The 14160-nt window shown below is 45.0% G+C and overlaps 1 protein-coding gene across 1 annotated transcript in view; it reads right to left on the reverse strand.

Annotated features, from left to right (window-relative positions):
- LOC114171364 (putative ATP synthase protein YMF19) overlaps positions 1-524 on the reverse strand; it is an 817-nt gene extending 293 nt beyond the window's left edge. The window contains exon 1 of the mRNA XM_028056448.1: positions 1-524. This exon is cut by the window's left edge and continues 293 nt beyond it. Within this exon, the coding sequence (XP_027912249.1) occupies positions 1-434 (434 nt within the window). The 5' untranslated portion in view covers positions 435-524.
- Between the last annotated feature and the right edge of the window lie 13636 nt (positions 525-14160).

Raw genomic sequence — 14160 nt, forward strand, 5'->3', positions numbered from 1 at the left:
CCACTTATTTCTCCGAAACAAGAGAGAAAAGTGATTTTCCTCCTTTTTCCCAATAAGTCGACGGCGTTACACCATTGGGATACTTCGAATAAACTAGAGTACATATAGGATACACCGGTGCTAAAACCTTTTCTAAAGATATCTTCCAAACTCTTGGGGTCGTTGCTCCGGATTTTGTTCCCCCGGTTTGAAACCAGTTGGTTGCGTAGTTTTAGAATTCTGCTGATCCCAAGTACTCCATCTCCATCATTGCATATGGGAATATAAAAAGTAAAGAGGAAAAGGCATGACCAGAAGAATTGTGTGAAATAAGTGAATTTATCCAGTTGAGGCATGATTGATTGAGAAAGAATGATTCCCTCCGGACAGAAAGAGAGTCCCTTCATGTAGGAGTAGTGAGTGATATGTGGTTGGTTGTTGACCAAAAAAGACATGGGAAAAGGAAAGCACTCACTGAGTTACTTACGAATCAGAAAGATTGAGGCTGACTACGGCCTCAGATGATTAGGCGGGGCAGGAAACCTCTCCTAAACCATTGACGTCTAAAAGACAAGTCGTTTTAAAAAAGAGGATTGCCGTGCTTTTAGGACTCAAAGTAACGATCCTTCTCCCTCCTGTTGGGGAATTCTTATGAAGACAATCGCTCTTGCCTTCCCCGGTCCAACAGCGATAGTTATCTGTGTGTTTTTTTTTGTGCTGTAATAAGAAAGATGTTGCTATTCTACGATGTGGCGTTCCAGAAAGACTCACTTAACACTTTATCATTCACACCGACCAGCTAGTGCGCTGTCACTTGGTATCGGATCTTTTCTAAATGAATCATTTGCCCCTACTACTTCTATCTACCTACGTCTTCATTTAAAAAAGCTATTTCCCACGGTCAAGCCTAGTAGAGCTCCTAGTCCGACAAGACTAGCAAACATGCTACCAGGCCTAGTTACCATAAGAAAGGAAGGGAAAGCGAACCACAGATACCATTTCACAAGAGCTGAAAGAAGAGTGAATTGAATTACCCCGGGGTGACTGAACTGCAGGGATTTCTATTGAAGAGCCGGGTGAGCTACCTTAACGGCACCCTGGTATTCCTTATTCTTTTATTGATAGCACCGGTGATCCCTAATGGGCTCGCTTCACCGATCTCTATATAGAAGATCGCCTCTGGATCCCATCCCATTAGACTGATTTAGTGTGGTTAAGCTGTGTCTTTGAAAAGTAACTGAGTTTCTTTCTCTCCTGTTTAGAAAGATAGCTGCCATCAAGACGAAGACAGAAGCAATAGCCTTCAGTCGGTGGGACAGGAGGAAGTCTTACTGTTCTCCTAACCGGTGCTAGTGAAAGCAAATGACATAGTTAAAGAAAAAGAAGAGAATGTCCTGAGAGAAGAAAGGAAGTCAGGGAATGAGCTGGTGCTATAGCCAGAATCGCTTGTTACAGAATAGGTTGCATCTAGTATACTACCAGTGGAGTCATAAGTTGTAGATCTTCAATGGCTGAATCCGTTGTTCAAATAGCAGCTGCTTGGGCTTACCTTATTACCTTCTCTTTAGCTTGAGAGATGGGAATTGAATTAGACAAAAAAGAATAGGCCGCTAATTAGTTATGCCCTGGGGGAATGCCCCAAAGCCCCTATGACTACTCCTTTCGAACTTCTAGCAATAGCAAACTCGCCCCACTGGTCCAATTCTTGTGTTTAATGTGAAGCTTGGCTTAGGCAAAGCAAAGGGGAAACCAATCCAAGAAGAACAATCCGGATGAGTGGCGATTTGCGACCTTCTGCCTCCACTGCTTCCACTTCAACTTCTCCTACACTGATTAGTCTAGTTTTGTTTGCCCCCGGAGAGTATCACCGTGAATTATTAGTCATATATATCAGCCAGAGAAGCCTGTGACTCATACACTATCAACCATAGTGTATACCAGAAAGAAACTTCGTCTAACACCAGATCTTGTTGAAGCTCAGCCAGGACCTGAAAGAGATCAGTAAACCAACGCTTCTCCCTCTCCAGACTCAAGCCATGATCCAGTTCCAGACAACATGCCTGAGGTAGGCCATTATTCCTATCGTCCTGTTCAAGGCTTTGCTCAAGAAGAAATATTGGATAGATTTGGAGGAAACCTTAACTTCAGTTTGTGAAGATTAGGACTTTACTGGCTATTGCTGCATCAAAGAAGTGGTCCCTATACCAGCTAGATGTTCAAAATGCCTTCCTACACGGAGAAAACATTGCATTAGTAGGATCCACCCCATGTGATCCGTCATTCAGTGCAATAAGAGGGCCCATAGCAATGAATGTTTCAATAAGATTCACTTCGTTCTGTACGGGATAAGGAGCGAAAAGCGCAGCATGGCAATCGGAGACAAGTCAAGTTCAGTAAGAAATTGGATAGATTCGTGAGTAGTCTAATCATAAAAGCCCACGGAGCGGTACGAGACAGGCAATGGATATTGTTCGGGGTAGGACTCTTCGAGGGGCAAGGCAAGGGAAGGCTAGAGCTGACAAGCGAATACCTGCTTCCTCAAACGAAGGCGGAGGAGGGCTACGTTTTAGTAGCGAATACGGTCCAACGAGGTAGAATACTTTCCCTAGGGGAGCTCTATACTTTTTTTAGTGATTCTCCCCTTCCCCATAGTAAGCCAGCCAATCCCCCTGTCGCCTCCACCCATGATTCATGGAACCATTCCTTCGCGTGCCGTAGCTTAGGATTCGTGCTATTGCTATTGTTTAGGGGCGGATCAGAAGAAAGATAGGGGCATCGGCCTCAGCTAAAGCGGAAGAAGCCCGGATAAAAATAGAGATGGATAAGCTAACGACTGATTAGGAGAGCGAGACCCACTTCTCATTCTTTGCAGCAGCTTATTTGAATACCGGTGTAAAGGCAGCTCCCGAAATAGGATTTGATCCCTCTCAAGGTTATGAGCCAGCTAGCTTGACCTTCTTTGTAACGAATTCTTTTCTTTACATAAGAATCCCTTTGGACTAAGGCGAAGGCCTGAAAAAGGAGTCTAAACTCTAACTATTGGCACTGGTCTAGCCGGGGGAACTACTCACAGAGACTTTCGTACGAGCCCAGGAAAAGCCTCATTCTTAATAAACGATGGTCTCGCGTAGAAATGGTTAACCACTAGTTCCAAGAGCCATCTACGAGCCAGATAAGGCGAAAGAACTACGAAGGACCAGTCTTGGTCAGACTTGAGTCATTTCGAGAAGGAGCCAACTTGAAGAGGCGAAGGTGGACAAAGCGAGCGAATCAGTACAGAATTTGGGTGGACTCGTTGGCTCCCCAACCAAAGAGGTGGGCATTGGCATCGATCCGGCATCGTAAAAAAGGAAGCATTATCCGGGTCGCGGCGAGAGTCCCTGCCTACGATACGAAGATTTTCAAAGAAAAGAGTATGGTATTGAGTGAGACCACAATAGTCCAGCAAGCAAGAATTGGATTTATCCAAAGGTATTATTATAAAGTGAAAAAGAGCTAGCTGCAAGCTTTGGACGGAGTGGGACCTGCTTCTTAGGAGTGAAAGGCTGGAAAGCAGTTCTTTTCCTAGGTTGACTCATGAGTTAGTGTGCAAGACCGGCTCTCCTCTTTATGAAATGTTCTAACAGTGGGATTTGAGCTTTTCTGGATTTCCCACCAATTCCTTTGATCCCTAGTCTTAGAGCTAAAGGAAGTCCTCTAATCGAATCCCCGAGAAGGCGGAGTTCTCTTTCTGGTGCTATCAATAAGAAGGAACTATATTAGGAATAATTAAAGTTAAGACGTTCAGCTACCATAGAATCAACAGACTCCTTCTTTCTCTCCTGCATGAGATCTTGACTATTGGGGATATTTTTTAGAAAAGAAGACAGAAGGTAGTTGACTTGCTTACTTGTTAGAGTAAGGAAGAAAGAAGGCTTACAGGCAGGGAGTTAGAAGAGGGGTTTTTCCTTATTAGCTAGCTTCGCCGGACTGAAGGTTATAAAGTAAGGGTTATGACTACCTTTAACTCGCTCACTCGGGCGCAATACCCATCCTTCTTGAGCTTCCCATTAACCCATTTAATGCGGATGAAAGGATGAGCTAGCCCTCCTTAAGACATATAGGTTTCAAAACCAGTTGCGGAAGATCAGCTATTCTATTCCTATCTTTGGATGCTTAGCTGATCTTTACTCCTCTGGGCGCTCTAAAGCTAAAGCTCCTCTTCTTGTCTTGAAGGGAACGCACTCGGACGAAGGCATTCCAGTTCAAAAACGAATAACTCATATTCGGCTAAACCTCGTGTTCCAACCAAGTCTTACAACCAATCGTATCATCCTGATCACTGATCAACGGGATCGGATCCTGGGTACAGAAAAGACCCTGAATCGCTTAGCTAAAGGCATCTTCCCACCTTTTATCCTCTCTGTAGCTACGCAGAGAGTCTTCTTCTATATGGCTAGCTCCAATTCCGTCTATTTGGAAATGGGCAAGATAAGCCCTTACTCGTGCTGCAATCAGGCTTGGCACCTTCCCTTATTCTCCTTCCTTTCCTTTTGGTAGTGCTAAGTCATCGAAAATCTCCTTAGGCTATTAAGGATCGCCTTTCACCTGTGTGATGCAATTCTTTAGCGGGGAAGTTTTCGTTAGCTGGTATAAGCCACCCTTCTGTATAACTTGCGCCGGGAAGGAATAGAAAGCGGGGAGAAGGTCTCAGTGTAGTCGATGTCCTCTTTCAGAGTGAACCCCTTGGCGACAAGCCTGGCCTTCTATCTCTCAATCTTGCCTTTTGTTTGATTCCCTATTGGTCTTATCCATTTACACCCTACGGGCTTGGCTCATTTTCTCTGGGTTTCAGAGTGAGTGGGTTAAGGAGCCTTTTTCCGCCTTTCGTCTTTCCAGTCAAGCAGTGGTTCCTGCTCTTGCCTCTCATGAATCTACTCGACCATTCCGGAATGAGTGAGCTTTTGTATCCGTATTGAAGAATCCGGTTATCGACTCGGCAGCTATTGAATCTAAGCCAATTGAATCAGCAACCGCTGGTACAGTAAGCGGTGTTCAAATAGCCGTTGTTGGGATCTTCTCCGCTGCTAGCTCTTCTTCTTACTAGGTTCTGCTTCCTCATAGTTCTCTTGAACATGATTCTCTCATACGCACTCCTTTTAGGAGTTAGGAAGCCAAGATCTGATCTGAGTAGTTCTGGTAGCCAATGAGCGCTTGTCTGGTATCGAATGAGCTCAAGTAGTTGAGTAGCTAAAGGCTTTGGTTGCCTTAGAGGAAAGTCCTATCTTCGGATAGCTTCCTACAGACTTCTTCCCTTATTTCTGGAAGTTCCTGGATTGTGTGAAATAAGAAAAGGGGGTATTTCCTTATTAGCAGCTCAAGCTCCATTTCAAAGGTTAGGAGTGAACCTTCTGGCTGATTCAATATCACCGGAGTCTGCTCAGGGTTCCAAACCAGAAGCGAAGTTTCTTTTCTACGATACACTGGAATCGGGTCTATCTTAAGCGGGAAGAAAGCCTACCGACGGGTATGAGTTCAGGGATTCGGCATTCAAGAACTCCCTCCCAGCCATCCTATCTTGTGTAAAAATAGCTTTAAGGCCAGTACTCTTTCTCTCCTGGAAGCGAAGGCAGGAGCAAAGCCTATTGATTCACCTGTTTGCTAACCTACTTGTCGGTTACCCGCACTCTGTAACCAGAATAGGGCTCTGGAGTTCATACCACCCGGCGGTTCATCAGAAGTCTGGAAGGCGGCGCCTAAACTAGTCGGACTTGCTTGAATCGATACGCTTACCGGACTTCTCTGTCTATTCAATTGATTTTGTTGCAGACTCTTCCCCCGGCCCAGTAGTGGAGCTTGACCCTCGCCCTACGCCGATTGAGATCTTTCCTTGTGCGGTACAGGTAAATTTGGCTCTTGAGGGAATACCCGGTTCATCGGAACTTCAACCAGAAGAGGTAGGCTTGGGTTCCTGGTATAGGTATAAGAAAGTCAGTAGAGCTAAATAGAGGTAGACTTGACTTCTATGCGTACTGAGCTGAGGTGCTAATGCTTCCCGCAGGGATAAACTTTCTTAGTCAGACTTCCTTGATAGGTGAGACTTCCACGAAAGCACGTATAAGAATAATCTTAGTATGCAAGGCCTTCGATCTAAAGGGAGCTTCGGTGTGTTCTTTGCTTTCATAGAAGATCCTCCGCTGCTGCTAAAGGAAATGGTTCTTAGGTCGGTGAAACTGTCCCTGTAGCTAAAGTCAAGTCAAGCCAGTTCATTCATGGCAATCGGTCTAGTAAGGAAGAAGTGAGCTGTAGCCTTAGTCTTAGTACGCGCACTAGAAGGGGCTACCGAATGCGCCAGTGAGACAATAAAATCTGATTTGTGTGCCGCGAAGGGCCTACCCCTTGAAAATGGAAGGGCATGGAGAAGCGGATTCCTACTTATTAATAGAATAGCTTGATTGACCACCATCCTTATTTACCTTCCCTCGGGTTGGTATGCTTGTGTGTCAAGCAATCCTGCTTCGGTAGCAGACTTCGGTCAAGGAAATCGCTTCAAGCAATGGCTTTGGATCGACCTGACTTCTTAGAGAGGAAAGCCAGTGAATGAAATCCGTTGAAATAAGAAGTCTTTATGGCTCAAGCAGCTAGCGGACCTCCTTAATTGAGAAAGTCAAGTCAGCACGCCCCCTACCTATGTAGTGGGCTTCCCGGTAGTTTGCGGGACGCTATTGGAATCGGTCTATCTAAATGGCCTATCTCCATATGTATTCTTGAAGTGCCTTTCTCATAGTTCCCTTCCCGGGCATTGATTGAGAGGGAATAGACTTCCCCACTGAACGAGGAAGTCAGTCAACTCTTGCCGATAGTCGGGCAATCAAATCAATCCTTCCTCTCGGGCACAAACAAAAAAGGTAACCAGATCTACTCAACGCAGACGCTCTTGGTCTTACCGGTGCTTTAGCCATATCTTTTGTTTGCCTTTACCTACCTGCTATTGGTGTAAGCGTAACCGGTCTTACTGCTATTGAATCAGCTCTTTGAAAGAAAAGGCTCTGGGACTGTTGACTTTCCCGATGCCTCTCAACTCCATCCTCTTGCTTTAACCGTATCTGCTTCAAAGAGTTGCTTGCATTTGCCGATTTATTTTCCGACAAAAGCTTGTTATGAGCCTGAATGGCGTATACCTTAAACCTGGGTGGTTCTTTATAAACGTGATTAACTAGTCCATAAACCTCTTCAGGTTCACTCTAAACGACTAACTAGGGCGATTGCTACTATTCCTATTTGGACGGAGTACCGCTTTAAGTCTGGACAGCTTCTTGCGTGCGTGCTCAAAGGAAGTCTAACTGACAACCCTTAATTGGTCTTGCACACTAACTGAAGCTTAGAAGGTTTACTTTGTTACTTTGCCTATCGCAATCTCGTCCCGCGCTCTTGCTTGATTTGCTCTTTCGAATGAATCTGTTCTGAGAGTACCTACGACTGCACTGCAAACTCTTTCATGCTTCAATCGAGAATGCTTGCTTGCTGGCTAGCGCTATAGCTTTCTTTTTATGTTAAACGTCTATCTCACTGTAAAACTCCTAGTTCTAAGACTAGGGATCTGTTGACTACGCATCTTTAGATGTATTTTTATGATAGTCATATAGGGACCCAGTGAAGTGCCGCTGTCCTTATGCAGGTATGTTTGTTAGTTTGTATCTTGTTTATGATCTCCTGCTTTGTCGTTACTCCTCGGTCTATAGCAAGGTAGTCAGCAAATCGGACATAACATAATATATGTATTGTTTTCTACACATGGGCAGGGCGAACACATCTAAGCGATGAAGCATTCGTAGGAATGGGGAATATAAAATAGAGTACGAAGGGGGGCTTTTTTTAGAACTCTTATTAGTCAGCTAGGAATCAACAGGATGCCATTACTTTAGAGCTACTAGCTTAGCGAATCCCCTTGCTTTCAGTGCGAAGTCGTCTTTGATTTTCTACTGCTTTCTCTAATGCTAGCTCTCGATTGATTGAGTCTAGTCGAAACTTTAGTGGTTCCTGGAATCCATAGGGTCAATAAATGTGTCATGGCCCCTTCCTTTGAAGGCGTAGTGTAGACTACTTTCACTCCACTTTCATATTTCTATATAGTCAGTCGTCCTTATTTAATTTATGCGCATACAGTTCTTTCGCGCTACGCTAGGACGCTTATATCCGTTGCTTGCATTCTTCCTTCCTCTCTATTTTATTTTACTTGCTTCCTTTGGAGTTTGAGCTTAGCCATCTCTTCTTTATAGTGTCCCGTGCCCCTGTCTTTCGCTCTATGGCAGCAAAGGATGCGCCTATTCAGGGACGTTCAAAGCAGCGTGGTAGATCATTATATAATAAGGGGAGCAGCAAGAAAGCATCTATCCAAGAATGAAGGTTTACTTTCAAGAATATCTCCGTCCAAGACATCAATGGATAGGAGTGAGGTAACCCATTTCACCTAGTACCCCGAAGGCGGAGCGAAGGCTCTCCCTTGACAGAGAGCCGAGCAGAGTGGTTAGGTCTTTTACTATGGCTTAAGCGGGGAAGTCTCCTCAGAGGTCAGAAAACGAAGAAATTGATACAAAACAATGGCCTGTGCCTTCGTTTCACTCGTATCCATGGCAAGTCCCTGATTCACTTCTAACTCCCAAAGCAGGGAATACAGTGAGTGATATCCGACGGGAGACCGTAGACTGAACTGAAACCTACACTCTTTCTTGTGTGTAATGAGTAGCTACTAGTTAGAATGAATTCTTATCGGTCTTTAACACCAACTCCTCTTAGTTCCCTGCGGGGCTGTTACACGTGCCCCCGTCCGGGAAGGAAACTCGTCGTTTGTCGTAGCCGCGCTTTTGTTCGGCCTCCAGTTAGCCGGTAACGAATTGGCTGGCTTTGTAGGGCGGAAAATCGGAAGCGACTCTCATCTCCACTTTTTTTCATCGTGGGCTTTAGCCACTCGCCCTAACTACTCAAGTAAAAGTAGGCCCTTTAGCACTCGCCCTTAATTAAGGAGATGGAGAGGAAGCAGCCTGGTTCGAGCACCAAAGACCTTCCAGCTGGGGTTCTCCGCTCCTGCTTCCATCTCCATCTCATTCCGAGGGGACCGGGTAGATCAAGACTAGGAGATAGGATCCCCAATTCGATGGACGAGAAGAAATGGAATCAATACACTCGATCCATTGCTTCCACCCCTCTCCGATGCAGCCAGCCCGGGACCCGGACTCGGATTGAAGCCACTGTAGTTCAGATACAGCCTTACGACTGACTGAGTGAAGGTTGGTTGGGAATATTTCGCTTTACTTAGATGATAATCTAAAAAGGCCCCATTAACTTAAAAAATAGAAATCATATCGAAACGATCGGGTACGACTGGGAAAAGAGAGACTGTCTGGGGAGCAAGCTACGGCTTCAAAGCGCTTACGTAGGCTAGTAAGGTGCGTTAGCCAGCAAGCAGCAAGCAACGACCTATTACGTTACGTGAACACATTTTTACGAGTCCCGTGAGCCGGCGAGAAGAGTTTTAGTCTTATAAAAGCATTGAAGGGATAAGACTAGTCTAGAGCCAAAGTAGCAGTAGGCATAGAAGCTGTCTTAGGACCGATACTAGCTCTTTATGTCTAGCCTGTTGCTGGTAGCTCTATGCTAGCAAGAGCTAGCCGGTCTCAAAAGCCTAATTCCTGAAAGAATGGTATTCGCTAGCCTTTCAACCATCGACATATCTGTTCCCCGATCCTTCCACACCCGAGCAAACCAAGTCACGTTGCAGGACCTGCTCTCGCATTTCTTTCATTAGAAAACTCCAGTTCGTGATCCTTTGTCTTCAACTAGCGGCTTTGATCTTCTCTTCCCGATTCCTATACCATACGCATCTATCCTCATTTAGAGCAATGCTGTGTCCATCTTCTTGAACTAAAGGACATACGCAAGTTTCAAGTCGAATTCCATATCCATCCCACAGACAATTATGAACCAAAAAGAGCAGGAGCAGGTTCGGGCCCATCTAGCTCAGCTTTTTATGGCGAGACAAGACAAGCAAAAGCCATAGGGCTGGCATTGAATGGTACACCCCCTTAGCTCGTTAGGACAGGGAGTCTTAGTATTCGTAGCACTCATAAGAATAGCCTCGTCAGATAGAAAAAGATTGACGCTACCCTTTTCTTTATCTTTTCCCCTTTGCCCGTTTTTGACCGAGAAGAGAACCCGCTATATCCCGGGGAAGAAAAGTCTGTATCCAAGCTATCCCAGTCGTGAATAAGGAAAGAAAGACATTATGGTCCGTAATAGATAAGCAGAAAAAGTTGCTATTAACCAAGAAGGGGACCCCCAGCTTTCATCTATCCAAACTATGCTAGGGTAATTGTAGTAGAAGCTAAGCCAATAGCGTTGGGCTTTCATCTTTAAGAGCTATCTTAACTTAAGTAAGGGACCAACTGATTGAAGCTTAAAAACACGTCTTTCCATTCATATGATCCCATTCAAGGGGCTATGCTAATAGTAAACCAAGCTTTATCCGCGCCAGGATAGGATGTTCACTCATCAATCGATCATATTTGCCTTTCTTCTTTCTAACTCTTCCACTAAGATTTGAAGCAGATGGAAGAGAAGGCATTTACTGCATACTGGGGTGCTTTCTCCCGATTACTTATTAACAATTTCCTTCCACCAGCGTGTTAGTATGATTTTTTCTTACCTACTAAAGCAGTCAATCACGCTATCCTTCCTTACCCTTCAACCAACCCCTTCGATTCCGTTTCTGCAGCAGTATAGTTTATCGCCCCCTTACCTTGATGCCTACAGCTCAATTTGTTTTCCAGTAGTGATGGCAAGAATCCGCGAAAAAATGTTATTTATCCTTTTTTTTGTGTTCTTTCTGAATGGAGCTACACGAGGGAAAGCTCAGCTTTCTACTCTGCCGCAAAAGGGGGGCCGCTTTCTTCTCTCAAAAAATGCAAGTTCCGCCATCCGGGCCCAGCAAGCAGCAGAATTATGTTCCAAGGCTTCGTTCGTTTCATTCCAGCAAAAGCAGTATATGGTTCGAAGCGCCTTGTTCCATCCGGCGAGAATCCCCTAAATTCTTTTACTTTGAAAGGAAATACACCTCTGTAGGAGGCCTAAGACGAAGAAACGCAGTTGCTCGATTGAAAGGTGAGGACGCAGAACTTCCCTTTTGGCTTTCTTCCGCTAGGAAATTGGACTCTGACTGAGTGTGGATGACCGACTTGGCATTCTCAGCCGGCCTCCTTGCTACGTTGAAAGAACACAGGGAGTGGAGCGGCCCGTCTGAGTACATAAGAGATTGTTCCCCAGAAGAGGTTGTTGGAGAAGTCCCCGGATAGGCAGATCCGGATAAACGAAAGGGGCTTGTCCTCACTTACTTGAGCAAGGAATGAAAGACTCGCTTGCTTAGCGCAGGACGGAACAAGAAAGGAAAGAAAAAGAGAAAGACCCATTATTCAACTAAGAGAAAAGCAAGTAGCACAATCCCCTCACCTAGGGAGAAGACCCCTTCTGATTCTTGTACGTATACTAGATCTGTCTGGATTGGATCTACTAGAAGAGGCATCACTCGAGTGATGCCTCTATTTATGTAGGCAGGAGGAGCGACTGGGCTCTCTCGATTCATAGCAACTGGGAGAGGGGATGGCGGAACTTCAACCAGTACTTGTCTGGCATGGCCGGTTTAATAATTCCTTTTAGAGATAGAGCTAGAAGCGCGGTTAAGCTATCACGCTTAGTGACATAAACAAAGAAGCTCCCTGGGGCAAGGAAAGTTAGCCACCTCTTTCACCCTCGGAGGGGTTTCCTTCGATAGAGGATTGGGAAAGGCATTACTACTATATTACTTGGCAGGTTTCATCATTCTTCGGATCGATGTGGGAAGGGCGCTTTCCACTATATGAGCTAGGAAAGCCCGTCTTTTGAATGAATTAACAAACCTTTTCCCTCCTTGGAGTGAGATCATCACGAGAAGGTTTTAGAAAACCCGGGATTTTCGCTTAAAGACCGATTTATCTCCGTAGACTCAGAGAAAAATCGAATCGTTTTGACCTGGCTTAAAAAGACGCGATTTACGAATGAACAAAGAAGAAGCGAAGCGGGGAAGCCCCCTAAGGAGATAATTGCTATGTCTGTCGGAAAATCGTTATCTACGCAATTACCAATACCCAATAGATTGAAATCAAGGAGAATATGCCCCTTCCCTTAAGCTAAGCCGCCCACCTAAGTCCTAATCCTTCACCAAAGAGTGAAATCGTATCCGCCTCTCAGTCAGTCATCGCCTAATCAATCCTTCGAATCCTATCGGTCAGCGCCTAGTCTCTTTCTAAGTGCTCGAAGTCGGCTAAGGTTCAATGCTTTTTGGTTGCTGCTTTGTCCCTCGTCACCCTAAGATAGGACTTTGTTTGCTTTCTTTCCTGCGCGAGTATTGTTGTAAGGTGGAATGCTTTCCAAGCTTTCGGGTAAATTGGCTTTGCCTTGAGGTCTTATATTCCGTATAGTAAGCCCGGTTGGTATATTGTTGTATGAAAAGGAGTCGATTACCTATTTACCCTAGTCCCGAAATCCAACTCGATCTTAGTCTTCCCGCCCAGCACGTATTCCTAAAGTGGTCGATGTAGGTTATGGGATTGCGCTTGTAGGACAATTTCCGTATCGCCTTTTGGTTAACCGGCTTTGTTTGGGTGCATCCAACATGCTGAAGTTTTAGACTTTGCAAACCTCGATAACCACCCGCTCCTCTTTGAATGAGGAGCTTCACTCTTTAGAAAAGACAGACTCCCACTCCTAAACAGAGAAGAGCAAGGTGCGTAGCGGAAATCCAGTCTTTTCCTTCTTTCCCATCGGGATGTCTGTGCAAGCCTGTCTCTTTTTAGATAGTCATTCCTTTCTTTCCTTTGTTAGAGAATCACCCCTCTCTGGTCTGGTAGGAATTCCCTCTCTTCTGTAGTCATGCCAGGGAGTGAGGAAAGCCGCTTGAAAGCCAGTACGGTACCACTCTCTCCGCTATAAGAATGGGGTAAGCCGATCCCATTCATTGCTTTCAATCGGGGTGAAAGAAAGGCTAGTTAAAGGTCTTTTCGATAAATGACGTCGTATCTCCGGTCGAGTGGAACCAAGGCTCCTGGCCGATTTAAATTGAATAATAAAAAAGATCCTCTAAATAAGATAAGGTGAGACCTCATGCTTGTAGCTTCTCTTCTTGCTACTCGCTACTAATAAAGAAATGGCGTGATATAAGATCAAATTATCCCTGTATCCCCCCTAAATCAAGATGAGATGGGCGGGTTCAGTCTGATTTTCAAATGCCGTTGACTTCGACCTTTAGCGATTCGCCCCTGAACCTAGAAAAAAAAACCTATGATGCCTTCCTCCCTTCGGCTTTCAGAGTTTTGAACTAAGCGGACTTTGCATTGGCAGCTGAGCTTCTTCCGATCCTCACTCAGGCAATCAAGGAAAGGGTCGTGAGGATCCCAACTCTGAGAGGAAGCCAACATTGACTGACTTTCATGGTTCAGATTCGACAAAAAAGAAGAAGAACCAACAAGATAAGATCGAGCGGTCTCTGCTCCTCTCTAACTAAGAGGAGAAGCGGAACTGTCTATGGACTGCCTTGCTTGATCATCCTATCAGTCATGGTAACGAATTGAGTATCTCTTCTTCGGTAGCTGGTTTGACTGTTTGTGATAGAACAAAACAATAGCAAGATATATCGTAGTAAAGTAGAGCTATAGACTGCATGATTGGCTTGTAGGAGAAAGAAAATAAGGATTCGGGACAAGACGGAGATGCAAGCTTGTCTGCTATTGGATGTTCTAGTTTAGCTCGCGGATTGGTCTTCATTGCGCACCATCCGGCTGGTAAGAAGTTGAGATTGTTCCGCTAGTGTTGCTTGGTCAACAATTTGGAGAGTTTGCTTTTCTTTCATCTTTCTAAGAGCAGTCTGTTTGATCAAATCAGGGATCAGACCGCTCCTGGTGTTCGAACTAGTCATTAATGGTCGGCTTCATTGGTATCCTTTCGGTATGCGTTGCGAACACTTTCATTTTGAGCGTCTCATCTTCTCTAGAGAAGCGAAACTCGAACGGATAGAGCAGATGGTCCAACTACATAACTTTTTATTTTTCATTACTTCTATGGTCGTGCCTCGTGGCACGGCAGCACCCTTACTATTGAAATGGTTCGTCAGTAGAG

Source organism: Vigna unguiculata, unplaced genomic scaffold (assembly GCF_004118075.2).
Source record: "Vigna unguiculata cultivar IT97K-499-35 unplaced genomic scaffold, ASM411807v1 contig_212, whole genome shotgun sequence".
Lineage (NCBI taxonomy): Eukaryota > Viridiplantae > Streptophyta > Magnoliopsida > Fabales > Fabaceae > Vigna > Vigna unguiculata.